Here is a 17,512-nt window from a genome sequence, read left to right as displayed (position 1 = left end):
ATGCGAGATATTACTTATATTATTTGAAATGTCGAAAGATACTGAATGAATGGGTGACAATGAACATATTCGACCTCGGTTTTAGACACGATCAACGAAACTATCGCGAAAATAAATTAATTAATTTTGGCGAGGTTTCCTTTAATTTGTCTAAAACCTGGATCGAAAATGTATGGTCACCTACCCATTCATTCAGTATCTTTCAACATGTCAAACAATATAGCCATATATACTGTCAATGATCGCTAGTGTCGGGCTGCTTCTGAGGCTTAGAATGTTGACCTAATGAATCAGGTATATATCCTTTGACTAGCTTTGACTGCTGTGTATTACTTCTCATTACATGCAAATGATCTTGCCTACATGTCGACACTGAATTTCGCTAAAAAATACTATTGACATTGTTTACAAAATAATGCGAGATTCTTACATCATATAATTTAAAGCATGTTCATTGATTACGCGTTTACCATCGTCAATTTATACGCACATGTGACATTTGAAAATGGTTAACCGTTTGTCTTTATAAATTTATGCAGCAAGGTCAATGTTTTTCACAGTGATTCCATTTGCAAGCGAATGTATGCTTTCATTTATACAAAGTTTCTCTCATGCAGAAGATAACGCCTCAACAACTTCATAACTCGTAGTAACATTGAGGGCCTGGAGTCAGTATTGATAAATCTACAAAATACTCCAGCATATAAGGGTCAAGACAATCATGAAATCCCATGTAGGGGACATTAACAGATTCGAACGAGTTCCTCTACAAACAAGTACCAATATCCTGAAACACACTGAGATGTCCATATAATAATATTTACATTTGGCATAAGTGGTGCCTTTACAGTAGGATTTCATAAATTTTCACTTTAGATAGCTGAAAGATATTTACATCTCTATTCAATATATCAAAATAATGTGTTACCTGGACATAAAATATGAACTGCTATATCTCAATTTGCAACAGAGAAAACTTTACATACACGAGTAACATCAAGATCAACGGTAATGGTTAGAGCTTGCAAGTATGCCTGTATCGCGCCATGTTGAGAAAAATATTTTTGTTCCGAGAACTTTACTATTCCGTAGATGGACAAATCCAAGAAAATCTAACGTTAGTCATTTGAGCCCTTGTCATTTGAGCTGGGAAGCGGGCTTATGGCCTAAGCCCGGTAAGCGTTAGGACTGATATAATGTTGAAGTGATACTTCTCACTGTGTCTGGTTATCTAATTATCACTCATGTATCAATACAATTACATTCCTTGTTCATTTATTGTCTGTCTATATCCTTTTGTTATTATGTGTGTCTCCTGCGACGGTGATTTTGCCAATGTGTCTGTCTCTGTATCCTTATCGCTCTCTGTCTGTCTGTCTGTCTGTCTGTCTGTCTGTCTGTCTGTCTCTCTCTCTCTCTCTCTCTCTCTCTCTCTCTCTCTCTCTCTCTCTCTCTCTCTCTCTCTCTCTCTCTCTCTCTCTCTCTCTCTCTCTCTCTCTCTCTCTCTCTCTCTCTCTCTCTCTCTCTCTCTCTCAGATGTTACCACGTAGCAGCGGACATGCCCGCCAGCAATAATTGTCGCATACAATAACAGCGTTCTCCCACGGTGAATATCGCTCATCAATAATTTTGCATGAGAACTCAAGCACATTCTATGTGTGCTGTCACAAACGTAACTCAAGCAAAGTGTGTTTTCAATTTACCATGGCAAAGTGCATTTGCAGTTTGCTAAATATGTCAACAAGTGGCATCCAAATATTTGCCAAATTCAAAGGCAGGTAACATCGTAGATGCCATCAGCAATGCTTGTCACGTACCCTACTAGCAGTCCATGTTGTTGTATCCCTCCTATTTCGTAGGCGAACAGGGATCATGCTGGTATGTTAGGGGTACCAATTTCTTCGACAAAGTCACACAAGTTAGAAACACTTACATTGACCCACCCACTTTCTTATGAATCAGTGACCTTTTGACCTTTACTGTCTTAGTGTGGCGAATTATGACTGTTTGTTGCAGTAACAGCGACCATACTATATAGTTAACGAATAATGCAAAGTGTGTTCTCACAGCAACCCCATTTAATTTTTACTTTGACAAGTGAATTTCTTGAGAGAAATACATAGCGAGGAACACGAAAACAGGTTGTCTACCAGAACAGTCTACTGAACGTCAACAAACAATGCAGAATACAGACAATAGCCTACAACAGCCACATGCCAATTAAAGACTATATGGATTTTTATCAGTCAGTTATCACCCAAATAAACAAACATTTTCATTATTCATATCGTTCAAAAACACTACTCAACTGGCAAGTAAATTGTACTTACAACTTTTCATGATGTCAACAAAGCAGTGTGTCTCGGTGAAATGTTTTCTTCAAAACATGTTAAAACGTGAAAACGCAAAACTTGAGAAGCATTTCTGCCGATGATTCTACAACGTACTGATGCGAAACGCCCTGTTCACTTACTATGGCTAGTTTAAGTGACACTATTGTTGGTGTGCATCGAGTCTGTTTAAGTGAAGACTCGGCAACTCTGTCTTTACAGTTCAACGGCTCGTCACTTGTTGGTCTTTGCTTGAACGAAAGTGAGTTGTGTAATTCAGGTAGTCAGGGCGTGATATGTGAGGGAAAATCACTGTTAATACCATTTTTGCGTAGCTACGAAGATATGTAGGCCATATCTTGAGTCTAATTTCCAGCATAATGTTGGCAGGAGAAAACAATTATAATTGAGCGATCGTTGAATATCTAACTTCGGTGCACGGGATCGAGCGATGTACACACATGTAGCAGTTAAAGTGGTACATACGTCAAAAAGTTACATGCGAGTATAGTAAAGCGTATACTAGATGCTTTAGAGGGAAAATAGGGAATCTGGACTTAAACTTTCAACATTCGTATTCTTTGAAGATACTATCGACATTGATGGGCCGAAATGCTTTTTCGGTTTTTAAACCGATCTGACAATTTTTAAACTGACCCATTTAGGGGTTTTAAGGGAAAAAAAATCAACTCGTCTAGGTTTGCAATCATTATTGTATGATCGTATGGTTTCTACGGAACTTGACAGTTATTGTCATCATTCACTCAGTTGGATACGGAAACAAACACATCGCTTGAATATGGGCGAGTAATAATGAGTGATGGTTGATTGTTGTGCCATAAAGGCGTACTTTGAAGATCTTGTTGTTCTGAAATATATTACGCTTTTTGGAACAAACTGGCGTAAACAATAGACCAGAAGAAATGCGACGTTAATGCTTCGGTATTGACATGTGTCACAATAGCATGCTTGGGAAGACAGCCCAACCAGTACTCTCAATTGTACACACGCAACCAATTGGAAACGAGTGTTTCTAATCTTTGACAAAGACAGAAAGTTACACCCTCAGTTGTTGCCAAGCGTAGTGTACAAAGCATGCCTCCATGCTGTGTTTGTACAAGTGGCTCAAAGGGCGAAGCTGACAGAAGCTACTCCGGAAAATACCAAGAACAGTTACTTTCAGGTGAGCTTTTCAAGTCATTTATTGTGAGATTGCTATGTTTCACGCGATCTGCTTTTACAGTTTTACTATATCGCTTGACTTTCAAAGTACCGGAAACCAGTGGTTCTACCTTTTAATTTAAAAAGTAGACTTACATATATATCATCATACATAAAGTGTATGTGGGACCTGCAGTGAATGATGTTTTCAAAGCGGCTTTCAATCTCGGTCAAGCGTGAAGACGCCTATAATGATTACAATTTCAAGTAAACTTTAAGCGTTTTCAAGTGCTTTTCCGAACGTAGCAAAGCCCAAACGTCTGGCTGAAATTGTTTCTATAGTAGCAATTTTGGTTCAAATTAGACCGTTCCCGGAGCTTGACATAGTGATGAAAAGTAACCAGAGTACAAACTTTAACACTCGAGAGAGACGGTGCTATCAAATGCCCCACGTTGCTTAAATAATATCTTAACTGCTTCACATAACAATATCAGGCTTCAAAACTCTTACTGAATAATCCGTAACATCGAGGTACAATCAACCTTTAGTTTGGGAGTTCCACAGAGTACACAAATATATGGTCTAGCAGGCCACACATGACAATACACAGAGAAACACTTCCAAGACAATTTAAGCATTAACATCATTTAAATTTTAGAGCAGGAGCAGGTACGATAAGTATTTCACGCAACTCTCTTCAAAGTGCTGACACCATCTTTGTAGATTATACATGAAAAGATAGTGTGCAACTCAGAAAAACATCTTTTCATATGACAGATTTGTGCATAACCTGAAAGTGTAGATCTGACATACCTTTTGATAATGTCTTAACTTAATCGAATTGCATAAAAGAATATTCATTATTTCGAAAAATCCATAACATTGTAGTGGCAACTATTTCTATAGTAGTGTATTTCACTTTTAAAATTGTGAAACATTCACCCTGTCAAACACTTAATATATTGGTCACATGGCATGACGTCAGAAGTGGCTAACTTATGAGTGCAATCCCCTGAGAGCAATAGTCAAGACATTAGGTACCGACTTCTAGAAGATTTCAGGTAGTTCGCCATGATGAAAAGATGCGCGGTTTTGGAGTTTCAACAACACAAATCTGGATAGTTTAAGTCTATATTTGTGCTGTTAATTTAGTGGGACCTATAGATATTTCCATGAGAGCGTTGCAGAGTTGTGTCTGTTGAGTGCCAGTGTGATAATACCAGCGGCTGACCGTGACCCCATGCCGAGCTAGCTCAACTGCTGTGTACTGTATACGAATAGCATGCACGGACATGAAACCCACCCACACAGCATATTCTATAAATGAGACTCAAACCTTTCATAATTAGTTGCTCCTTAAGCTGTACTACTTGATAAATTGCACTACGTTATAACTTCTTAAATATTACAGCTGTAATTCTGTTCAACGCAGGAAGTGCCAGTCTATATCCAGAACATGATTAGGAGTAATGCGTATTGCAAGGGTCGAATCAGGCTCACCACCTAAGTTAACAAATTGCATTGTGTAAAGTTTACACTTTTCCCGGCTCTATGTAGAGTTGTTTAGGTCTGCTATTCGCATCATTAATTCAGAACCAAGCAAGGGCGAGTTCACCGTTTGGCAAGGTCCAGAGTGCAGCATACATTAGGGTTCCGAGGGGACCGACGAGATAACCGGCAACTTTCAAGCAACATTCCGATGGACTGCATCCTGTCAGTTTCAGGGTTGGGAACCTTTTCAGTTCGTATGTTTGGGTAAACAATAAAAAGTGTTCTGAGCACAAATCAATCAGAGATCAGTTAGAAATGTCAAAGATGGGATTAGCCAATTTATCGTCGATAAATCAAAACGGGGTTGGCGGCCAGATTGGCTCCCAATATTTCCGTGCGTTGCCGCGCGTTGGTGTCTGGCTAGACTTGCCCAAACTTTGTGAGCATATGAACATCAAAACAGAATAAATTGAGGAATTTGAATTAAATCAATCGACTTTCACGTTTATGGTGAGATGAAATTGAAGTAATTTACTCTAGTAGGCTCATGTTTCGATGTTTCGATACGGGGATCCAACGCGATGACCTTGGCCAGCTGTAACTGGTGCCGTGCGCCGAGACTAAAAAGCCAAGCGACCGGCGTCCGCCTGGAATCCCGGGTGTTTTCATTTACGTACTGCAGGAAAGCACTCGATCAATTTCATGGGCAGTAAGTCCTGTGAAAAGTAATATAATAACTTTTGTAGAGAACAGGCAGGTAGGTCTAGATTTCTTGTGAAGCTGTGGACTGCTTGCGTTGACCTACTCTAATAGCAGCCAGTTGGTCTAGGAAGTCATTTACATTGAGTGAACTGAGGTACAAAATCTACGCTCACAATACTTCCGATGATATCATTTTCAACAGTAACACTAGACTCTTCATCAGTGGCTACCCTCTAAATCAATCATTCCAAACAAAAATTTCGTCGTAAAAGTGATTTTCACTTTCTAAATTATAGACAGAACTTGAGATAGATATTCTGCAATTGTGTGTATAGCTTCTCCGTTCTACACTCACAAACGCCTCTTATGGAGTCACAGATATGGACGCGTTCCTCATGGAGACTTTTTTCATCAAGCTCCAAACATTTTCATTTTCACAATTATTTGTCAATGGGGAAAAGGACAAAACATCAAAAATTGGCTTAGAAAGATTGAAAAAAAAAATGTTTTCTTGGTGAGATATACCCGTTAAGATCAACGCCCCTCCAAAAGTGCGATTGTTTAATTTACAACTGAATTCTCATCCGTTGATTTTGTCTTTCAATGCCCTCATGCTCTTACATTTTTGCCGTTCCCCGTTAAATAAAATATATTTTAGTTCGATGAAGAGGAAGAGAAATTTCGATCATCTTTAGAAAAGGGATCTATACTCGTAAATAATGATTTTGATAATGATTATGATTGATATCAACATTTTGCTTCTCGGTAAGAGATTGTTCATAAGGTAATGATACTCCAGTCAATGTTGACGTTTAAAGTGGCACTCCCACTTGGTAACATTTTTAAAGCACATTTTTAAACGCCAACGGTCGATATTTGACGTGGCGACTGCGCGCGGATCACGAGATATCGATAAAAACATGTCTTCAAAAAAGTAAAAGTTTGAATTCCGGTGGCCCACCTAAATTCAGCTTCCGAACATCGAACGTTCGGCACTGGGGCCATTGTCAACTAAGCTATGGAGTACGAGTCTACGCTAACGCTGCTGTACACCACAGTACCACTGGCGTCGGTGATCAGTCATGCCCCGTGGGAGAAAGTTGAGTCTTACTGACTTGGCGAAAAAACGAAAAACAATTTTTGCTGATTCCACCAGAATTCGCATAGGTGACTAGCACAGTTACGTGCAGTTGAGACATAGTTGCCGCCGCGTGGAATGCATAGACGCATACCACGCGGCGGCGTACTGTGGCAGACCAGAAAATGCAGTCATCGGAAGCGGCTAATATTTTACACGTAAAAACTGATGTTTATGTGGTATAGGTTAAAAATATAATACAACTGATTTAGAATAATGAAAACGACAAAAACTAAGGAGAAGTTTTTAAAAAATTAACCTGAGGTAAAGGCATGATGCTGTATATAAAGTATTTGCAGTGGGAAGTAAATTAATTGCGTCGTTCGAACTTATTGTAGACTCCCTAGAATATCGTCAATCAGCACAACAACAAACCTTCGGGAGATTTCGGATCAAAATCAGAAACGATCGTAAAACTTTGGGATGTGAAAAATACGCTCGGGAAATGACATTTTTTATTCGATATCTCGCGATCCGCGCGCAGTCGCAACGTCAAATATTGACCGTTGGCATTAAAAATGTGTATAAAAAATGTTACCAAGTGGGAGTGCCTCTTTATGTTGGTTCCAAGTGAACGTAAACATTCACAATAATACTTAATGAGTTATGAAAATCTTTGTATATCAATATTCGGTCAGCTCTGTCCTTTTTTCACTTTCCAGGCAATCGTTATCAATTTGTCTTCACAAGATGAGGTAAGTCAATAAACGGACTATTTCTATACGAACTAAAATATTTAATTCAGATGTCAGATGTCATAGCAAATTATTGTGTACAAGAGAAACTTTCAAAATACATGCTCTTTCTAGAAGTTCCGTTGAGGGATGTGGATTTGGGTTTATTTTTTCTTGTTGCCTAATATCTTATCACCATTTATTTTGATTACCCTTTGATAATATACATTTGCCATTTCTTGGCGATGCACAATGTTATGAGAGGTATTTACATGGCAGCGACACGGACTCAAATTGTATGTTACTATCGATATCAACAAGTTGAGGGGGTAACTTGTTCGCTATAATTGAGGGACTCTTTTTATATGCCTTTGTAACGTAACATCGACTACGATGAGGGCGGCTTTCGATCTTTGACCTGAAATTACTATCAGTTTTTGAATTTTATATTTGCAATTATCGAATTATTAGCAGTAAGAAGACTCCACAATTCGTGCATTATGAAATAACTTCATTCTTTTAGAAATTCATCGAGTTGATTTAATTTTCAATACTACAATTTAAGGCGGTTAATTGATTATGACTGGGAGTAATAGTAGGCCGGGCCAACATTTCGTTTATAGCTGGCTAAGGCACGTGGCTCATGTTTAGCCTCGGTGAGAATACAGTGTACGTTTATGGCGCACGTCTTCAACTCAGAAAGCGCCTCAGGGACAAACATACTGACTCGCAAACTTTTACGATTCCTCTTTTGATCTGCCACTTTTTGGCGCTCATTTTAAAGCTCATGGAGTAAGAAAACATTTTGCAGTCTTAGTTTTTCGGACATTTTACTTGCCCGTGGAGTTAACACCGCGATGGTGCTCATTTTGAACTTCAAGATGTCCGGTTTCTTGTTTCAATAGCACCACAATTTGCATGTTGCCCACTGATTTTCATTTTTTATTTGGTAAGAGTATGGTTGAGTCGTTCACTGAGGAAAATTTGAGCAAAAGTGTATATATTAAGTCTTTCATTTCCGAGGCAATACTTACTTATAATACTTACTAATACTGTGCACTAACCAATACTTAAGTGGCTTTGGTTTTATTTCCTTCTAATTTGCCATCTCCAACTAATTATCATATTTGAACACTGAAAGGGAATTTTTAAGTAGAGCAATATAATATATACAAGTAAACTAAGTTGAACCAGTCCTGGAGTCTATCCTCATTTCGGAGAGGGAAGTAAAATCGACATTTTACCACCGAACTGAAGTGAGTCAAGTCGTTTCAAGAACAATATAGGATTAAGAATAGTCTCCTTGGAGTTAATATGAATCGTAAGAATATTCTTTCATATTCTCTTGTTTTCAATTCAAAATTGCATTATTCTTTTATTAGGTCTTCGTTTGTAACTGTGGTATTTGCTATTATCGGCTGCATAGCAATGTGCCGGGCCCAAGGTGAGTATCCATGTATACGTTACTGCTTTCTACTCTTTCACATTTGAACAGGCACGTACGTAACGTTGTCACTATAAAATACTATTTACATTGATTTAATTTGTCTACATATTATGGCGTGTACAATCACCTTCTATGGTACGAGGCCTAAACATGTGATGTTTTAGAGCAAAGGGGAGCCCGTTTTACAAGTTATTAAAGTTTGTATCACTTCCATAACAACGCCTTACCAATATTCTATCGTTGCTCGTAATTAACTTTTATTTTGTATGGTTTGACATTTTCACATTTTAGGCGATTTAATGGCCACTGCAATGTCGATTTCAGCACCAGACCCCCTAACAGGGGGATTCACTGCGGATACAGCCACCATGACTACTTTTACCGTGTCATTCTCACTTACTGGTGCTCATTCACCAACCGATGTAAAAGTGTACTTCAGCAATGCCGATGATTCTATTACGTCAACTGAGGTCACAGCAACAGGAGCCAATGCACCAGACGGCACTGAGGTATCTTCGGGGGGAGACTACGCTAATCTTGAAGCTTCGCTCACCCTCGATGCAGCTAACTGCGAAGCGTACACCAAACTGTGTGCGTCCATTCCAGTTACAGATGACGACAGTACTAACAACGCAGTCTGCATTGACTTTGGAGCCGATATCGCCAAAGCCGGCACAAAGACATGTAGTGAGTATTGAAGTCCTAAAATTAAAAATCATATGGCCACTTTCTTGATATTTCCCAGGATCCATGTCGGATAAAAATCTTGCAATTTCAGGTTCTGCTAATTTTTAGTTTCGGATAAAGCGTTTTGTGAAATCGTCCTTATCAGTATCAAAAAGTCGTTTGCCTTCATACTGATGATACTAACAATTAAAGGGGAGGGATTGATGAGAAGTTAGAGCTATGAAAAACATCTAGGTATAGGATTAGGTAGAAGATTCCATAATTATTAATGCTGTAATATTCATTTAACATATTCGAGTTGTGACTTCAGCAAATCATGTATTAACGATCCATGGCAAGAATAGAATGCACTTTCGATGTACTAAACATTGCCATTTGGTTGTTACTCAGATCGATGCACGGGACGTGTGGTTGAACAATGATAGACTGAGCCTGGCTTGTGTTCTTGTAAAGTGTTCGTGTGTAACACATAATTCATCCGGGGACCCATATTTGGCCCTGCAAACTTTGCTGAGGAATCTATTTTTTGTTTTGGCATTAAGATTGAGTACGTCGAATAGGGCTGTTCACAGTTAACGTTATTGTTCTCTCATTATTATGCAAAAATAAATATTTTTCCGCGTTTTTAGATTACGCTTTTAAGAATTACGAATACAAGAATGACGAAAATACATCTTAGTGGGCAACAACTGGTGTTACAATGAATACTAAAAGGTTCAGGACTCAGAGTACAAGCTGCAAAAACCGCCATGCATGTACCATTGATAGAATTTGTCTGATTTCAAACTGCAGTGTCCGATTTCGCGTGCGGAAAGACATAAGTAACAAACCTGTAACCGTGAACAAAAGAGGGTCTTACTTAGTGCTATTCACCATCAATTTACCAAATTAAAGTTCTGTATGGACATTTCTATTCTCTGTCTATTTAAGGGTTCCCGTCGACCTTTGACCCACTCAGTGCACACTGATATGTCCCGTAGTTTACTGATTTTAAATAAAGTCAGTTAAGTCAAACTGGGAATAATTTTCTTTCAATCACGCAGAGTGATTAATCTGAAGATATTGTAAAAATTAGCCTGGTGACATCCTGTTGGTAACGGTGCTAAATAATAAGCCTATAGTGATTTTTCAATTTATTAGTTTTTCAAGAATTTGATACAGTGGAAAGTATTTGGTGGTAACAATGGAATCTTTACTTCTCCATCATACTGACATCCGATCACATTATTTTTTTCACAATGTAACCGGCAGTGTACGGCGTGCCGATTGTTTCAAAAATATTTTAAATATTTGTGAGGATCCGGTAAAAATCGCTTGGGTTAAAACACGAAGGTGGAGGTCATCCAAGATAAAAAAAAAATCGCTAAGGGAAAACAAAAAGGGGAGGGTATTGTGTTAGATAGGGAAAAAAATCGCCGGCGTTTATAAAAAAGGTTGAGCACATCCAGAAAAACATCTGGGCTATTGAAAAAACGAAGGGGGGAGGGGAGTTAACATCCAGAGAAAAATCGCTTGGGTAAAAAAGCAGGGAGGGTATCATTGTAGTGGTAGATCCAAATTAAAGAAAATCGTTTGTGTCACTTAAAAAACGGGAGGGGGCGGGGTTTTAGCGCTGTGTAAATAAAAAATCGGTTGATTAGATATTTGTGAGGATCCGGAAAAAGTGAAGGGTGAGAAAATAGAGTTTCCAAATTATTCTAGATATTTGTGGTGATTCGTGAACAGGAATTGGGCAAATAAAATTGGGAAGATCCAGAAAAAAACCCCTGGGGGAGAAAAAGCAGGTTATCACAATTCACTTCGATATAAGTGCATCATGATGCAAAACTTCAGTAGCTGTATAAATGTCAGAAAAAAAGAAGATATACAAAACGATACTGAGAAAAAAAAACGAGCCGTGTTTGTTGAGAATGTAGAGTACTTGTTTGGTGGGGAAAATCAAGATGGAGGGTAGCTACCACACAAAGTTTGTGGAGTGGGTGGACAAAACAAAAAAGTTAGGGGGTCTTGGTATCCAGATGTATCCGTGAGCATTTCGAGAATTGCAAAAAAAACAAACAAACAAGGGGGTGATCCTTTAACTCTCTTCTTATTTTTTGGTCAAGTCATAGAGAAAGATAGATAGAGTGGCAACGGGTATTGTTTAAGGCGTGAAGCGGTTACGTAACCCATCCATGTTCGCCTCGCCTCAGGTTGCTCTTGCCTCTCTTTTCCGAAGAGTGCCGACCATGAATCCTTCGGTAATTTTCGGATTTTCGCCAATTGTTAAGCGAAAGTATGTTCGGCAAAGTTTGTGTTGTTGTTGTCGTGTGGTGCTGAGCAGAATTGACGTGCTGGCGAAAGCGGGAGTGTTTTGAGCTTCAGGAAAATGGTTTTACCGTTATAAAAATTCCTCTCATATTTTTATGAATATATAATGAGTGTGTTTGAACCAAATTTGAAAGTCTTTTATCGATACTGTCTGGTTTTACTCAATGGTTTACGGTCAGTCATACCGTCTTTTACACGTGCGTCAAGGAAGGACATGTTTATGAAACTGCTGGCGTGTTATGTTTTGATTGGCGTGAAGCAGTGTTTCTGGCCTGAGAGCTCACAAAGTAACTATGGTTGCTACGCGACTGGCAGTACGATGCCATCTCGTCGTATTTTTCGCATAATCTCGTGTAATTATCAACCACAAACAAAGCCTCCAAAAAGTTTAACACCTTTGAAGCTCATTTTAATATGAAAAGCCAATAGTCTACCGAGACGACCATGGAACAAAAGGCATGCAAGTGTTGCCACTCTGTCTATGTTTCTCTGTGGTCAAGTAAAAAAGTGAAGGGGAGGGGGTAGTGATCAAACAGCTCACTAATTATTTTCAATATAAAGTCGATGGTGTACTATATAATTAAATGACCGAAGAAAGTTGACAACAGGGTAACCAAACTCTAAGCACCTTAATTCCTCATAATTGCACGAGCACTAGCAATCGTTTGTATCCGGATGTTTCGTGCTTTAATTTCCTTCGAACTGCAAGTCAGTCGGCCATATTAATTACTTACATCAGTTGTATGCGATGCATTAGTGACTGATAGTCACTGATTAACGAGATCCGACGATTAGGGATGCTCGTACAGGTTTCTCAACGCCGATGCTTCCCGTTTTGAAAGCTGGGTGTAAGTAAAATTTGGTCGATGCAAGTCGCATGAAAATCGGACTCGAAAAAGTTCCGGCCATTCGCAGTTCTTCGAATTGAGCGCGTGAATACCCCCCCCCCTTTACTTTTTTTATTTTGTCCACCCACTCCACAAATTTTGAGTGGTAGCGACCTCTATCTTGATTTTACCCACGTTTCAGCGTTTTTGTCTGGAATTTCCCATTTTTATTTGCCCCCGCCTTTTTTCCCAAATCAACACAAATTTCTGAAAAAAATATCTTCCAACCTTTACTTTTATCTGGTGCCATACAAATATCTAACAAGTCCATTTCTCATTAACACCTACCCTCCCCCGTCGTTTTTTTTAAAGTGACACAAACGATTTTCTTTAATTCGGATCTACCACTACAATAGTGCCCCCGGTTTTTTATCCAAATGATTTTTTTCTGTGTGTTTAACCCCCCGTTTTTCATTAACCCAGGGTTTTTTACTGGATGAACCCCTCCTTTTTTATTCATCCCGGCGATTTTGTTTCTCTGTCTACCATAGTACCCACTCCGTTTTATTTAACCCTTATCTTGGATGACCCCTTTGGTCGTTTATTTTAACCCCAGCAATTTTTTTTCTGGATCCTCACAACTATTTATGAAAAATTTTAAACAATTGGCGCGCCGTAGGCAGTGAAATATATGAAAAAAGGGTATTTTAAAACATGAAATTGCATTGATCGAAATAGCCCTCAGTCACAAAAGATTCCCTTTCTTTATAATGATAAAATCAAATATATTTTGAAATTGGCATTATGTCGTAGAAGGCCGTGTTCGGAACTCATTTCCTTCGAAATTGATTTGGTGACCAATTGTATGTATTTCATTTTAGAAGTGACACTGTATTAAACAATGCATTTGCAAAGTTTTATGAAAATTTCATTGCTTTTAATTTTAGTATGAATTTGTCGTACTTCGCCTAAGTTTAAGAGTAGATATTTACTTGGATGGGTAAAACTCAACACTTAAGAATCTTAAGGGTAGCATGAGATGGTATATATACTATTCATGTTCATGTTCATATATGCACGAAGTGCATATGGTAACATATGTTACCGTGACACTGATATCGTAATTTTCATCTTAAAATATTTTAACCTTTAATTATCTAATACAGTCAAATTAGATAACGATCATTTTTCTAATTTCAAATATCGTTACATTTTCAATAATTTCATTACTTGATGCATGGAAATGTAAACTTCTAATGTAAGCGGATATGAGTTAAGTGTTTGTTAAGACAAGTTACTGAGTTGAACTTATAAATTGTCGTTAGAACTTGCTCTCTTGATGTTGAACATGTTGTATAGTTTCTAACATGCACAGTAAGTTATGAGGGCCATTCATCGTCATTGTGGCCAGTGATTGTGATAATGTGTCATGAATTGCAAAACCGTTTGTATATTTTTGAAGACATGAAGTACTAATTACATTACTGGTATTACATACTTGCAGTTGCTGAACCTGACCCACAGTCCAGTACTGTTTCCGACGACGCACCTGGCACATCTACACAGGGTAGGTTGCACACCTCAGTTAATCTTATTACAGCCCGTGTCTCTGCGACCATAGCACAGGTCTGTTGGTGCTTTGTGTTTTGCCAGCCAGTTCTTGCAATTCTAACTGTCTGAGATTTCTAACATTATGTTTGCCTACAATAGTGTCTCTTGTCTCTGTCTTTATGTGTTTTTCCGTTTTCCGTCTTATTTGTTGTTGTTTTAATGTCATTAATGTGCCTGCTTCCGTCTGCCACATACTCTTTGGTTTCACTCTGTCTAGCTACATCTTCATCACAACTCTCGATTTTCAAATGTGTGCCTCTGCCTCTATATGTATTAGCTGTCTTCTTGTAAGACATCTGAATAATGAATTTAAGTATGAAATGGGATGGAGAATCCTCTTCTTAACCCTCTTCTTGTTCTTCTTGTCCCCTCCTCTCTCTCTCTCTCTCTCTCTCTCTCTCTCTCTCTCTCTCTCTCTCTCTCTCTCTCTCTCTCTCTCTCTCTCTCTCTCTCTCTCTCTCTCTACACACACACAGTTTTAATGTCCGATCTTCTTTTCCAGGTATTGATGATGATGATGATGATGATGATGGTTGTGGTGGTGCAGGATCTTTGCATTTACATGTTGCTGTGATGTTGATTCTCCTCCCGGCAACCCTGTTGCTTCTCAAGATTTAAATTTCAGGTGCGTGACTCACAGCTCTGACGAGGACAAGAATATAATCGCAACCAATCTATATTTGACAGTGTGTAACAAACGTATTTAAATCGAGGTAAAAGTGGCACGTAGTCTATATGATATCAGTAAATTACGCAAATAGTATATGTGCAGCTTTAGTGCCAATAAATTAGCTGAGGCGGTGTTTTAGAACAGGAAATAAAGTTAATAAACAGATTCTTGTACAAATGCTCGCTTGCTGTGTAAATAGGTACGTTCATTTATAGATTGATCGATATTTTTTTCAGATATGGCTGAGCATCTGAAACTGGCGAAGATCGATATTTTTTTCAGATATGGCTGAGCATCTGAAACTGGCGAAGTGTTTACCAAACAACTCTACAGCTACAATTTTTTATCATCGAATGTTGTATTTTATAAATGTAGAACTTAATTTTCTCAACGATTCGCTTTTTTATGCTTGTATCCTTTATATCTATGTACATGTGATAAGTGGCAATATGACAATTTCGAGTGGATTTATGACGGTGCTATGGATGACTTCAAACGGGATTTCCATCCAGTCTTGTTTGTAGAACGACTCCGTACTTGAGATTCGCACTATGAAAGATATATTAAAAATATCATTTTTGGGGTTTCGTCATGCTGATTTAGGTGTTACGTACGAAAAACGGTATTTTTGTAGCCGTGAGTCTAGATTTTCATTATATAGGTACTCTCTGACTCGATATGTGGGCACCACACGTCACAGACTGAGACGACAGAGTTTATTCTGAACCTCGTGTAATGCAGATAAATCAGATAATTATCTGCAGTCCTGGTTACTTTATTTCATGCAAATAAAAGTCGATGGATTCATTCAAACATCGAGCGGGTCTTGTATTTTCTTTCTTGTATCCTACTCTGTAGTAGACGCATTTATTACATGCATCGAACGTCGAACGTCGCGCGCTCCGTAGGATTCATTGGTAACTTGTTGATGACGTCGTGGGCCGCACAGTCATCACTTGACTGAAAGCAAACCGAAACTATTTTCAACTTGACAACTTCTTGATGGAAAAATGTTGAAATTTAATGTTTTGCATTGCAAATCCGGCTTTCTGAAAATTTGAAAAAAACAATATTAAACCGCAAAACTGTAATTCAATGCGCCGTTCGATGATGAACATCGTTTTATTTTTTACGGATTTTCATATAAGATGGAAATAAAACACTTCATTATTATTTGCAAATAAACCTAAATATATTGAATGAAAATTGTGTAAGAGAGGCATGTAATAAAAACATTATAGCCCAAACAAGGGACTATGTACCCTCGGCGCAGGAGACAATTTGCCCATCGGGCAAATGGTGACCCACCCTCACGCTCATAGTCCCATGTTTTCGGTTATATTTTATAATATTTCACACTCCCAGTGGTAAATATTTAGCAGCGAAAGCACTGATTTACTCATCGACGACAACAAGGTCCCAGCTTTAGAAAGACAAACTAATGACCACACTAGGAAGTATTCACTTTGTATCATCTATTTCCAAATTGGAAGTTAATTTTAAAAAATGGCATCGCATCTCATACATGAGGGTATTGGACGGCACAAAGCATGTATCTAGGCTAAACCCCTGAACGCGGAAAATGTCCGCGTTACCTAATTAATGGCTTATGATGCCCCAGAGAGTAAATAAACTACCGATCAAGAAGAACAAAAGATCACAATGTTTATGAATATGACATCACCCGTGATGTTGGTAGAGCAATCACCGATTGACAGTCAGTTCACACCTCAAGTAAGGTATCTTTTCATATGGAAATGATTTCGAACCAACACCGTTTGTGCCGGGGAATCTTGGCACCTGTCACTTTCACTTGTTCTATAATTGGACAAATAGACTATCTGTTGTCGCTTCATATTAATGGTTGTCTGGTCTTTATTCCTGACTACATGAATTTTTATATATCAGATCACAGTGTAGACGTTAAATTAAACCTGAAGGTCAAAGGCGCTCATTGGCGGATTTCAACGTGGTAACAGTCGAAATAATCAACGCTGACCATTAAAATCATGCTGCTTCCGAATTGAACGTGAAAAACTGTAAAATTATTCGTATGTGTCCGCTAGACAGATTAAATACATTCCCCCCAAAACGAACTTCCGATCAAACCAACAAAGCCATCACATGTTATATTGAAATTCCCTTTATTTAGACCAATGACATTGCGGCCAATATATGTGCCAGAGCGAAATTCAAGGTTACCTTAGGATAAATGCCATAAATAGCTATAATGAGGAAGTGAAAAAGCAACGTATTGAGAAAGACTGGGGGCGGTGCACACTTGTACAACAATCCACCAGCCTCGGTGAACAATCAAAACCATGTGTATCAAAGTGATCTCTATGAAATATATCCGTACAATGAATGAAACACCTGCAGCAATCGATTCAGAAGTTGTCCGTATCTACTACTAGATGACAGCTGGTCAGCAAAACGTAAAACAATGAAAGTGAAATAATGACC

The 17,512-nt window shown here is 38.4% G+C and overlaps 1 protein-coding gene across 2 annotated transcripts; it reads left to right on the top strand.

Moving 5' to 3' along the window:
* The first annotated feature begins 3,420 nt into the window (after window positions 1-3,420).
* On the top strand, window positions 3,421-15,937 carry LOC139123937 (uncharacterized). 2 transcript variants are annotated; one of them, XM_070690086.1, is made up of 7 exons: window positions 3,421-3,513; window positions 7,486-7,518; window positions 8,880-8,941; window positions 9,236-9,631; window positions 14,273-14,335; window positions 14,882-15,004; window positions 15,332-15,937. In XM_070690086.1, the coding sequence occupies exons 2-6, from the start codon at window positions 7,514-7,516 to the stop codon at window positions 14,995-14,997; spliced, it is 642 nt and encodes a 213-aa protein (XP_070546187.1). In that variant the 5' UTR covers window positions 3,421-3,513; window positions 7,486-7,513; the 3' UTR covers window positions 14,998-15,004; window positions 15,332-15,937. The 2 variants fall into 2 exon arrangements, with proteins under 2 accessions (XP_070546187.1, XP_070546186.1); XM_070690085.1 differs by lacking the exon at window positions 15,332-15,937 and adding an exon at window positions 15,286-15,311.
* Window positions 15,938-17,512: the final 1,575 nt, after the last annotated feature.

This window comes from Ptychodera flava, assembly GCF_041260155.1.
Source record: "Ptychodera flava strain L36383 chromosome 23 unlocalized genomic scaffold, AS_Pfla_20210202 Scaffold_23__1_contigs__length_28996876_pilon, whole genome shotgun sequence".
In the NCBI taxonomy this organism is placed as follows: domain Eukaryota; kingdom Metazoa; phylum Hemichordata; class Enteropneusta; family Ptychoderidae; genus Ptychodera; species Ptychodera flava.
The sequence above is the reverse complement of the archived record's forward strand: the minus strand, read 5'-3'. Positions and strand labels throughout refer to the sequence as shown.

Bases quoted from the DNA above. Each gene is read 5' to 3' on its own strand.
- LOC139123937 (XM_070690086.1), top strand. The intron at 9,632-14,272 runs GTGAGTATTGAA...ACATACTTGCAG, and splicing joins AGCCGGCACAAAGACATGTA to TTGCTGAACCTGACCCACAG. The intron at 14,336-14,881 runs GTAGGTTGCACA...CTTCTTTTCCAG, and splicing joins ACCTGGCACATCTACACAGG to GTATTGATGATGATGATGAT.